A 13,153-nucleotide genomic window follows, 5' to 3' on the forward strand; every position below is an offset into this window, starting at 1 on the left:
CGGAAGAGGAACATGAAACAACTCTATTTGTGCAAGTCTGTTTCACAACATTTAGCCATATCGCCATAGTTCTATCTCATTTCCTTACTATTCATACGCATAAATGTCAACTACTAGCTATATCAGAGAGCTTTTGGCCTCAACAATACATATTAGTCAAACCACGTAAATCTATTTCACATCACAACATATTCAACAAATGCCTCCAATATGCCTCTCCTCTAGTACAATTGCATCTCACTCTCCTTCTATGTGTTACCACAAACACATCTTAACATTTTATTTGTGCCAGTCAGCATAGCAATCCGCCTTTTCAAGTTTCCACAATAATGCTCTTACATCATCGCATTTCTAGAACTAATGTCATCATCAGTGGGGTTGTTAAGCTTAAGTGTTTGATCTAAGATTTGCTTTTCATATAGCTTATAACATCCAAATCTTGAAGCAAAACAAAACAAACCAATTTGACTAAGCCATATATGAAACTAAAACAAAGCAAGCAAACCACCTATCAACTTTTTTGGCTGCATTCAAATTTTTCATTGAATAGGTTTGCAGAATGTCCCTAGCTACACCATTCCTATAATGTTTACATTTCCCAAAGATATGAAAGAAAAAGAAACTAGTGACAAAAAACTGGGCATTGGTGGTCCTGCCTATCACAATCCGGCCAAGGACTTGGAATTAACTAAGAAGAGAACAGACAGTCCGACAGTGGGAACTAAGTTCTCTATATTCATCTACAATTTAACAAATGAAACATGCAACAAAAAAATTAAATTAAAACAGTATATCTAAATTTACATTGTTGCTGGTCGTCTGCCTCTTCTATAAACATTATCATCTTTTAAATAATTAAATTAAGCTGAAGAGTTAGTTTAAAAATAATAGTGAGCTAACAAGTCAGTGAATAATCATACTTCTAAATTACAGTAATACAAGTGAAAAGAAAATAATATGCATGCCAAGTAATTTTCCTAAAAAACCAATATAAATATTTGATGTTATTCAAAGAATTTTACTGTATCAACAACGTATCAATATCATTCGATACTTGATGTTATTCAAAGAATTTTACTGTATCAACAACATATCAATATCATTCGATACCTATACAACCATCACAGGAGCACCGTCTAAAATTGTATCACTTAAAGTACTTCAATATCAACATCTTTTTTCATATACGTGCACAGGTAAATTGGTGTTCCTCCACTAGTACCATAAAGAATGATTTCATCATAATCAATTATGCGCATACAAACAGTCAATATAAATAATTATTCATGTGTTCATCGCATTCAATTCAACATAGCATAAACCACTACATAATATTAAGTAGCTACAAGTACATAACATTCATAAGAATATGACAAATAAATAAAACAATATCTCAATCAAAATTAAACTTGTGCAAGTATCATTAATTGCAAAATAGTTGAGAAAAAATAATATATTACTATAGATTAAAAATATGAGTACTCGCCTCGATTACTATTAGTCTTTTATTTGATTTATCTTGACGTCGACCATTCTAAGAAGCCAAACATGGTATTCATGTTATTAGAAATTTAATTTCTTAGTTTATATTATTTTAGTTAACTCATTAACTATAAATTTTTCATAACATAACTTACCCTGGTCGCTCTGCACGCAATAACTCCACTGGTTTCGACTCCCTACTTTGTGAGCACCTCTTCTTCTCCCTTCTTCCTCTCCGCAAGCTAGATGTGAGTCACTCAAGGACTTCTTCCACAAAATCAGAAAGCCTTCATCCTTGGCGGCTTGATACCGACATCGACTCTTTCTCTGCTCACCACTGATGCCACTGACGCCACTTTCACTCTTCCCCTCCTTCAGCTACAGGAAACCCTAGCTTGTGCTCGTCTCTCGAACTCAGTTTATAGGCTTTCGAACCCCTCGTTTCAACTTCCCAACTATTCGATTCATTTCCAATTTCTTCATCTATCCAACCCCTGATTCGTCTCCCCTTTATTCGACTACTCGCTTCCACTTCTTTAGTTTTTTTCGTTTCCTTTCCCCCAGTTATAGAAATGGGATATTATAGTGCCCACACCGCCCAAATTGTAACAATAAAATTATTATCTTCAGCTTTGTAATTCAATGCCATCACACTCTTATATGTTCCCAATCACAGGGATCTTTGTAGTTTTCCACAAAAAAATTGCTAAACATTTGCTGCTCGACGCACACCACCTTCTTGATTACAAATGATATTATCGAAATCATTTTAATCATATATTATTTTTTTTTTAATAAAACCTAATAATTTTTTTAATTTCCAATGTTGATCCCAAATCCAGGTGAAAAAAAAAATTTAATGTATTTTTAAAACTATGAATTGATGCCCTTAATAAAAAAAAAATCAAGTTGTACCACTGCTCCTTGAGTAAAATTGCAAAATTTAAGAAACGCCTTGAGGCTTCGTCAACACTTTTTACAGACAAATGCGATAACATTTGAGCCTCATTATATGCCTCACTTAGGCTAAGGCATGCCCGACCCAAAAACACTTTAATTTCTTTAGGTTATCCATAATTATTTTTAAACAAAACTAAAAATAATATATATTTTCCTATAAACCCTCACACCACATACACTGATGAAAAAATAAATAAAAAAACATCAACAAAAATTTATATAATTGAAATTCTATCAACATAGTTATTATTTTAATTAATATTTTTATTGATGATTATTTATTAAAAATAGAAGATAATTGGAATTAAATATAATGAAAAATGGGATAATATAGATATGACTAAGATTAAGATGCAAGATAAATAATTCATTATCTCAGTGATTTTAATAAAAATCAATTGGGTGATGAGAGTAATAAGAACTTCTAAAATTCAAATTCCAACTTTGATGAGTTTTAGATTCATGTTTATGTGGAGGGTAGTATGCGTGAAAGAGAAAGATTAATGTTGAGCTTGATTTATTGTTATATTTTGATACTTTATCATATTATTTTAATATCTTAACATACTTTGATAATTTAATATTTTTATAACACATCTTATTTCATAACTTAATATTAGGATATTAACACATTACTTCTAATTCTAGGCAATTTATTACTTTTACTTGGTTGGGATATTGTTATGTTACTTTTATAGAGTTAAAACAACAATAACAACAACAAGCCTTTATCCCACTAAGTGGGAGCGGCTACATGAACCGTTTTTCTTCATTGTGTCCTATTGAACGTCATATTTTCATTTAATTTTAATAAATTAAGATTACTTTTTTCTACAACATGCCCAAGTTTTTTTAGGTTTACCTCTACCTTTCTTGACATAAGTTAAATTTAAAACATCTACTCTCTTAACAGGACCTTCAAATTGTTGGTTGACTTTTAACATGACCAAATTATCTTAAGACGCCACTTTGTAATTTTGTCAGACACTGGAGCTACTCCAACCCTTTCATGGATATATCCATTTTGTATTTTGTCTCTACGTGCTAAGCAACTCATCCGCCCGAATATTCTCATCTCAACAACACTTAATTTTATGCTTCACTTTTACAGGCTAACACTGCGCCATAAAACATTGCAGGTCTCACTACCATATATAAAATTTTCCATTAATTCTAAGAGGTAAATTTAAATCACACAATAGGCTTGATGAATTCCTCCACTTCAACCATCTAACTTGAATTCTACTACTAGCACCCCCATCTATATCACTGTCCCTTTGAACAATAGACCCGAAATATATAAAATGTTCAGTTCTTTTAATGACTTAAATCATCAATTGTGACAATGCCTCCACCAGATCTATTATTACTAAAATTATATTCCATGTATTTAGTTTTAGATCAACTCAAACGAAAGCTTTTAGAATCCAAAGTTGACCTCCATAAATCAATTTTTTTTAACTCTTTAGTTTAATCCACAAGAAGCATCAACAAAAAGTATACACCAAGGTGCATCCTCCTGTAAATGTCCAGTAAAAACATTCATAAACAAAGCAAAAAGATATGGATTTAAAGTCGAACATTGATTCAATGTGTTCATAAGTTAAAACATTACTTCACACTTTATAGTTTATAAAAGATTTAGTAATTTACAATTTTTTTAAAGTTTGAGGCCTATGCCTCAAAACACCTTGAGGGTAAAGCCTCAACTTACAAACGAAAAACAAGTCAATATCCAAATACACACTTTTAAACAATAACCCTGCTCACAGATAATTTTGTGAGTTAGAGTCCAAATTGAAATTTCCAAAAACTTGAACCTGCATGAAATCGTTGATTTGTTTATGATTAGGTATAGTTAAGCAAAAATATAAATTTACTTCCTTAATATGCCTCCTAACGACCGACATAGTAAATCAAGCAAAATAATGGCAGATTATAGATCACCAATAAAGCAATAATGAAGCGTAGCACCAAATCAGATACTCACAGAATTGGTGTTACCATCATCTTTCAGGATGCCTTTAAGCATTTCAACAGTAGATACACATTTCTGATCGCCTGCAGCTAAACAAAGCACAGCAACACATCGTGCAATAGAATATATAGCCTGTTTGGAAAGACCACCAGACTGTGGTGATGGTTTAGCACTTGAAAGAAGTGAATCTAATAGCGCATCAAAGCTTGTATTTGCTGAATGAACCAATGAAGCAAAAAATCTTTGCAGAGCCTACAACATTAAAATATCAGTCTTAATATATTCAATGAAAAGTTAAAATTGAGATCTAACTCGAAGAAACTCATACTTGCAAAGCTTGGCCCTGTAACAAGGAGCTTCTGATTAGTAGGAGCGCTTGTGGAAGAACTTTCTGTCTAACTGTTAAACCAACGCTCTCTCTAGACTTTCTGTCAGTCATCAAAGTGCAACAGAGTTCTAACGCAAGAGCAGTCATATGCAGGTCCATATCACTGTCAACAAAAATGGGTCAATAGTACTGTTCAAAAAGATCCAATGAAAAAAGTTGGGCTCACAGAAACCTTATCAGAGTTGAAAGTTCAACAACTATAACTTCAAAAGCTGGTGAACTAATTCGATCACCATAAGCAATAAGCAAGGAATTGAGTGTCCCTAATGTAGCCTGCCTCAAAGCTCTATTAGCCTATGGCACAGTTAAGTACATGAAAATCAGCGGATATTTTCTAGTCTGGCAAGTACAAAATGAATTGAAGTAATGCTGTTAGCTCTGAAACAACTTGTTCCAAGACACAAGATAGATCCACCCGAAGAGGCGAGTTAGCAATTACTGCAAAAGCCTGTTTAAGTTAAAACATTAATTAATTAGAGATCCAAAAGAGAAAACTAGTATCACACAAATAATTAAATATATGACTGCCTAATAAAATAGGAAAGCTGAAAATGTCATCAGAATAGCAAACCATTTAACAAACTTCAGATCAAAAGGTCAGAAAAGTAAAATCAACTCCAAAATAACAACAAATTAGTTCAAGTTGTAAAATGTACATACCTCATACAAAGCAAAACTGAAGCCTCAAATGGCTACAATAATCGTTAACAATCTTTTTCAAACAGCGCAAAAGCATGAAGAGAACATTTCAGAAACCTAAAGTTTCAGGATAAGGGCGATAACATTGTAAGTTCATCCAATCAAGTGTATTAGTTGAAGTTTATATCTGCATAGAATTGACTTCTCTTTTTTGATAGGAGAGTTACAATTCTCTACAAATTTAGATTTCAGAGTTAACTCCCTTTTTTTTTTAAACAAGCAAACTGACGTGAAGCCAGCCAGTTAAGCCGACTAGCAATCAGCCCAGGCACCTGTACCCGGTCTGACAAGGGGCCGGTCCAGGTCCCAAAGGGACCGAACAGCACTTTGGCTGCCACCCTACCTTCCATTTTTTTTTTCTTTTTGCTTTTTTCCCCTTAATGGAGTCTTTTTATTGTTGGTGGGAGAATTAGGACTATATTTTGTCGTGTTGTTGTTTCAGATTCTCCCTTGGAGCCTCCTTCTTCCTTGCTAGGGTTGTATCTGATGACGAGAGATGCTTCGGTCGTATCCTACTCCGAGGAAGTGTTGCATCCTCTCCTATCCTCCTCCCTATCCCTTCTCCTTTACCTACCTTAGCCGCCGACCACCCCAAATCCTTCAAGCTGCTCTGCCGCCCCCTTCAACTGCCGCAAGCCTACTATCCAGCCTAACCTCCCAGCAACTTGTTCTCCTTCCCCTGGAGCCGCCATTTCTGTCCAGCCCTCCCAGCAACCCTCCTGCATCTAGCCGACCCTCTACAGCCGCTCTGCTGGCTGTCCAGCTCGTCCCTCCATCACCAAGCACCCTTGCCCTTCCTTCCTTACAGCTTTCCCTGCCGCCCTTTGCTTCTAACCCCACAATCAGCCACCAGCCATCTTTCCAACCCACCCTACACCCCTCAACCATTCCCTTTCCCCTTTGCCACTTCGCCGACACCACCAACGCCTCAGATCTTCGCTTCTAGCGCTAGCTGGAGATGATTGTTGTTGTGTCGTGTTTCAATTTTGAATTGTTTGAAACCTTTATTCAGTTGCTAATAAAAGTTTGATTTCATTTCCGCTGATTTTTTATTTAGCTTCGGTATCGTTTGGTATTGGAGCTAGTCTGACCCTAGTCCTATCCTAGGGTTTCCTAGCATCCAACATAAACAAAAAATTTTCTTTCCTACCACCAAATTCCCTTTTTAATTTCACAAATTTCAAACCCTAATTATGCCACCAAGAAGATATATGCCCGATCCAACTCTGGAAGATATACGATTGGAGCTCTGAAACCTTCAACAAATGCTTGTGGAGATTGATGAGATGAACCAAGAGAAGGTTACCCTCAACTGAGATATGGAGAGTTGAAGGGATGAGAGAGAATATGAATCCCTTTAATAGGGAGAATTTCAGCGATGAAGAAGACAGGTCGCGCCATTTTGAAATCTAGAATCAGAAAAGGCATAGAGAGGGGTATCTAAATCACTTCCATTGGGAGAATCTCAAAAAGGAGAGATCATTTGAAGGGCACAAAGGCTTTGAGATCAAAGTAGATTTGCCAGAATTTGATGGAGGTATGGATCTAGAAAACATTATTGATTGCTGCAATATGTTGAACGGATCTTCGATTATAAGGATGTGCCAGAGGATAAGAGGATCAAATTAGCTGATATCAAGTTGAAGAAAAATGACTCTTTGTGGTGGGAGAAATTATAGAGACAGAGGAAAAGAGAAAGCAACAACAAGATTACTAGCCGAGGGAAGATGAAGAAAGCGATGCAAAAAAAATACCTCCAAAATCACTACTGCCAGAATATGATTCTGATGTTCCACCACAACCAGCATAAGGATCTGTCAGTAGAGAAGTTAACGAAGCAGTTTGATCAGTTACAAATGAGGAGTCATTTGGTTGAGCAGAGGAGCATACCATAACTCTTTATCTGAGGGGTCTGAAGCGAGCTATTAGCAACGAGGTCCTGCTGCAACTTATTCGTCACTTGGAAATGTTCGGACTCTAGCATTAAAGGTGGAAAGAAAATAGGAAAAAAAGCATGCAGTAGTCGTCCGACAACAAACTTAAGTCAAGCAGTTACCTACAGCTACCATGACCGACAAGGGTACCTTGGGAGGAACTAGCAAGCCTGGACAAGGAAGTGACTAGCCAGATTAAAGTGAGAAGAAAAAGGAGAAAAGTAGCCGTTCCAATACAGTATCAGCCAAAAAGTGTTTCAGGTGCCACAGCTACGACCACATAGCCTCCAACTGTCCCAAAAGTTGAGTAGTCACCCTCACAAGTCGGGGCGCCATGGAGGAAGTTAGCAACGATGAGACAATGAGGGCCAAGGTGAGGTATATCATCTTCCATCAGCTGAAAGAGAAACGCTCATAGTTCAACGATTCCTGAATAGCGATATTGATAGGAGGGATTCATAGTGATTTCGTCACAATATATTCTACACTCAGTGCACAGTGAACAAGAAGGTATGCAACCTCATCTTCAATGGAAGGAGCATAAAGAATGTGCATCCATACAAATGGTTGAAAAAAAGGCCTCCTGACTGACGTGGCTAAAGATGAATCGGGTCAGCCCAAAGATGTTTAGTAGAGTTTTCGATTGGGGGCTAGCTGCAGGACCATGTGCGGTGCGACGTGGTCCCTATGAATGCCTATCACCTGTTGTTGGGAAGACTGTGGCAGTTTGACCAAAGAACTCAACACAATGGATTCAGAAACACGTATTCCTTCATCAAGAATGAGAAGCACATCATCTTACTTCCTTTGGCAGAGCTCAAGATCACATGAGCATTCACTAGCAGAGCAGCCTCAGTGAGACTACTTTTGGTGACAACAAAGGTTGATAGGACTGAAACACCAATTCCAGACATGGGAGGCACAACAAAAGGTATTTCAGGATATCATGGTCGACACCATACCATCAACACCACCAACGAGTGGGAAGGTTCTGATTACCCCCACCTCATATCTAGTTAAACAAACCATGGATAACTATGGGAGTATCCAGTAGCAGAAACGAGATACAAACCCCATTTAGTTTAGTAACCAACTCCTAGAAGATTGAACAGATGTGGAAGTTTGCTCGTAAGTTAGATAAGGCCCTCAGGTGCCTTGGAGGGCGATATAGTAGCCAATGAGATCCAGGTGCTGTCAAGAATGGAGACAAGAAACTGGAAGTTTCGACAAATGAGGTCAAGGCTCCCACAACCTCGGGAGACTGACGAGAGGCTGGGTGAGCTATTCGGCTAAACCAGCTGGCAATTAGATTTGGCGCCTATACCCGATCTGGGAAGGGGTCGGCCTAGGTCCCAAAAGGACTGAGCATCATTTTGGAAGGGCGGCAATGCCCCACCCCCCCCCCCCCCCCCCCCCAAAAAAAAAACCTTTCTTTCCAGGTTTTTTTACATATCAGATTCTTTTTATTACTGTGTGAGAGAATTAGGGTTTTCAGATTCTCCCTTGGAGTCTCCTTTACACTTAGTAGGGTTGTATCTGACTACGGGTTTGTATCTTGCTTTGATGTGGCGTTTTATCCTCTCCTATCTTCTTCTCTACCCCTTTTCCTTCACCACCCTAAGACGCGGTCACCCCATAACCTTCCAGCTGCTCTGCCGCACCCTTCAACCGAAGCAAGCCTGTTTTCCGGTCCCCCAATTCACCTCACAGCAACCTATTCTCCTTCCCCCTGCAGCCATTTCTGTCCAGCCCTCCCGGCCATCCTCCTGCATCCAGCCGACCCTCTATAACTGCTCTCTTTGTTGTCTGGCCCATCCCTCCATCACCTAACACCATTCCCCTTCCTTCCCTGCAGCTTTCCCTAACGCCCCACGCTTCCAACCCTCAAACCAGCCACTAGCCCTCTTTCCAATGAAACTTACAGCCCTCAAACCTTCCCTTTCCCCTTGACGCTTCTCTGACGCCACTACCGCCCTCAGATCTTCGCTTCCAGCTCTAGCCTGAGATGGTTGTTGTGTCATGTTTCTGTTTTCAGTTGTTTGTAACCCTAATTCAGTTGCTAACAAAAATTTCCTTTAATTTTTGTTGATTTCTAAGTTAGTTCCGGTAGCACAAACTTTATAAACTAGATTAAAAAAAAAAATACAATAAGAACATTTAACAGAAATTTCAATATATATATATATATATATATATATATATATACACACACACACACAATGGGATAATATGAGATAAAATTATTTAGATTGCCTACCATGAATGTAGAGAATATTGGTGAGTGGTGATAAATATTATGCTGATTCCTACCGTCTAGTACAAAGAATATGAAATATTTTATTTTTCAAGGATTCAACGCTCTAAATGCTCCAATTAGAATGAAATTCTTGTTTATGGTAAGGGTGGTCATTTTGCTCACAAAGGGAATGAAGTTGTGGCATTTCAAGAACTTACAGAAAGCGTAATATTAACAACCAATGATGATATTAGCACTAAAGGGCTAGCAGGAGTAGCAACATCAGTCAATGATCTAAGCGCAAAAATTTTAAAACAAGTCTAATTAGATGATGGAAGGCATCCACCAAACAAGTAGAAGGATCAACTAAAGCATCAGATGGAAAAGCCTGTGACCAAAATTTAGCAAGCCTCAACTCAGGATGCGACTTGAAACATTCAAAAAAATTATGACCAAAAATATGACGAGGAATAATATGAATGAATATTTCCAAATTCCACTTTCTGTCAATATCTCGACAACTGAAGGAATGTTAGCTCCTTTAACTGCAAGAGCAACAAAGTACATGCATATGGATTGAATTTTTCTCTTAGGAGGTAAATTGCCGTTTTGATCCAATGAACCCATTTGAATCACCATCAACCTTTAAGATCAGAACCATCTATTCTATTTAACATCATTATAATTAACAACATATACAATTTCAAAAATGCTTAAGCTAGTATCAAGATCAATTGGGGAATCAAAATATTCCAAGTGCATAGTTCCAATTGCATAATAAGATATTTGTGATTTCAAAATATAGACTTAAAACTAAATTATAAGCAAATATATGAGATGATAATCTTGCGTATGTTTGATGGTTTTTATTGGTTAAAATCATGGGTGAAAGTAGAGTTTTACAAAGGATTCTATATCAAGCATAATCTTCTTTATATTTTTCACTGCTTGATGGATAATTAAATCATCACTAAAATTGATGGAACTCAATCAACATGTAAATCATATTGTAGATCACAATCAATAGTGTGATCCTCAATTTGAAAAACATACAAATTGATGGATACAACAGAAGAAGAAGAAAACAAAATGCAATGAATACGGACATTCTCGTCCTAGGGTATTGAGTGAGGGCACTGGTACTCTTTGGTGCTATAAGATAACTAGATTGGCTGTCTTATCATGTTTTATATTAGTGACATATCATCTGTATTGAGCAGGAGACTTTGGATTATAGTAGATGACGTGATTAGAAAATCTTAAGGGTATCTGTGACTATGGATAGAAGTTTCACTGTTTCTCAATAAAAATGATAGAAAAAGCCAAGAAGATGTATAAATACTTGGGGTCTAGAATTTCTAAAACAAATAAACCCTGAGATGAACAAAATTATATAATGAGTAAATAGAATTCATAGATCACAATTCCATAACTTAAAAAATTATTCTCTACTTTCCATGAATACAAAAAATGGTAAGTAAATTAATTCAAATAATTTTTTGTGAATGTACAAAAAATAATGCATAGAAATTCAAGAAAACAAAGAAACAGACAAATAAAACTATTCAAAGAATTAAAATCTAAACATTTTGAAAACTATATGAGATCAGATTTAAGTAAAACCAAACAAATAATCAGATCAATAATAAAACTTTGAACAAAAACCAGGTAAAGAAAATAATTAACCAAAAGTTGAAGAATCAAGCCTCACAAGGAGATGGCCTTTTAACAAAATTTAAGTCTCTTACGTGATGAAAGAGTAGATAATTTTAAAGTATAAGAGACAGAACATCTAAGTAAAGCTATAGCTCCAAATCTTATACAGGTATAAGATCCTTTTTATATTTACAAAAACCCATTGGAACACAAATGACATCAACTGCAGAAATGCTAATTTACCCGCACACTACCAATGATAAATTGCAAATAAAAAGTACAATGAAAAAGACAATCAATTTAGTCATAGATAATTCTAATAGAAGCACAATAACACCCATAAAAAGGTGAGGTAGGCTTTGAACCAAGCTGAAAATTGGGAAACATAGATAGCACTAAAGAGAACACAGCAATAAACACAAATCACAAAAAACTATAATGCCCATAACTCACGAACACCAACAAACAGAAGATCATAGCCCTCAGATATTGTCATGCAGTGAAAAAATTACAATAGAAAATCATCCATTGAATTCATACCCAATTCCTGACTTCCAGTTCAATATGTGTCGGCACTAAAAAAAGAAAGAAGGTGGTTTGAGGGTCGTCCGTAAGAAGCTGTCGGCAGCCGGAATTGAAATCTCATCGTCCGCTTCGGAAGGACGTTTTAATTTACGTATATATATATATGTAATTTTAGAAAAATATGAAATCAAACTGACCTCATATTTTTCGCAGTTTCTTTAGAAAAATATGAAATCAAACGAACCTCATATTTTTCGCAGTTTAAATGAAATAGCACTCTACCTCAAATCTTATATCTATCCCGAGGGATAAACACAAGACTTGAGGATGAGACTCAATCGAATAAACTAAGAAATATATGACATCCGTTTGGTTTGCGAAACCGTTGTAATTGCCGACAAGTTCCCCTATTTGATACAAAGAATTAAATAGGGTTTATTTTAAGCTGGGTTCGAAAAAGCTTCCTATAAGAGCAAGCCCCTATAGTTAATTACATCTTAAATGACCGAAGTCACCTAAGAAAACTCTCGATAAAAATCAGGGGATATCATCTTCAAAGAAGTCAAAAGGATAGGATTTTTCAACGAAATCGGACGAAGATGTGTGAAAGAGGGAATGTTCGAACCTGGAACAATGTTGAGGAATCCAAATAAAGAGAAACTAGGGGAGGCTACGGATCCTGAGGAGAACCTCAGTGACTTCCCAGTCTATCCTATGATTTGACTTCAGTTTTGAGAAGAATTATTAAAGTGTTTCATCCTGCAAATTTTATTTAATTAAGACTTATATTTGTGCGACAGGGTCATACAACTTGCCTAGAATATATGAGAGTTTACGTCGTATCGGACGACAACCTCGGAACATAGAACGAGTTAGGGCTTAAATCGTACAGCAAAACTATACGAATGCCTAAAAGATAAAGTGAGAATTTATGTCGCGCTAAACAGACCATCTCGAAACCTCGAAATCCTATGGATTGTTGTTTAATTTCTAGCAAAAAGGACGGTTTTGCTGAGGAAGACATGTTCTGCTGTTGAAGATGGTCGTGCTGCCCACCGCGCTAGCTCCAAGCTCCCCTCCAGTGTCCCCGTCATTACGAGTTTAAGTTTTCTAGGGTGTCCAGTTATAGTGTTAAATCAAACGGCCTATAGTTGTAGTCTTTTAAACATCCTATGCATAAACATCCTATGCAAAAAGGAAACATGCTTGAAGTTATATAATGTAAAGTGTGCGATGCATGAACAAACAATAAAATGCACGTGAAACAGTAGTAGGCAAAACAAGAGCAGTATAAC

The 13,153-nt window shown here is 36.5% G+C and overlaps 1 protein-coding gene across 1 annotated transcript in view; it reads right to left on the reverse strand.

Annotated features, from left to right (window-relative positions):
- The window catches only part of LOC110033983 (cullin-associated NEDD8-dissociated protein 1), a 118,281-nt gene that overhangs the window by 16,637 nt on the left and 88,491 nt on the right, over positions 1 to 13,153 (reverse strand). Inside the window, exons 18-21 of the mRNA XM_020738180.1 lie at positions 5,165 to 5,256; positions 4,981 to 5,103; positions 4,749 to 4,911; positions 4,433 to 4,672 (exon numbers count right to left, since the gene is read on the reverse strand). Of these exons, the coding sequence (XP_020593839.1) occupies positions 4,433 to 4,672; positions 4,749 to 4,911; positions 4,981 to 5,103; positions 5,165 to 5,256 (618 nt within the window). The remainder of the gene's footprint in view (positions 1 to 4,432; positions 4,673 to 4,748; positions 4,912 to 4,980; positions 5,104 to 5,164; positions 5,257 to 13,153) is intronic.

The sequence above is a fragment of the Phalaenopsis equestris genome, unplaced genomic scaffold (genome assembly GCF_001263595.1).
Source record: "Phalaenopsis equestris unplaced genomic scaffold, ASM126359v1 Scaffold001314, whole genome shotgun sequence".
Lineage (NCBI taxonomy): Eukaryota > Viridiplantae > Streptophyta > Magnoliopsida > Asparagales > Orchidaceae > Phalaenopsis > Phalaenopsis equestris.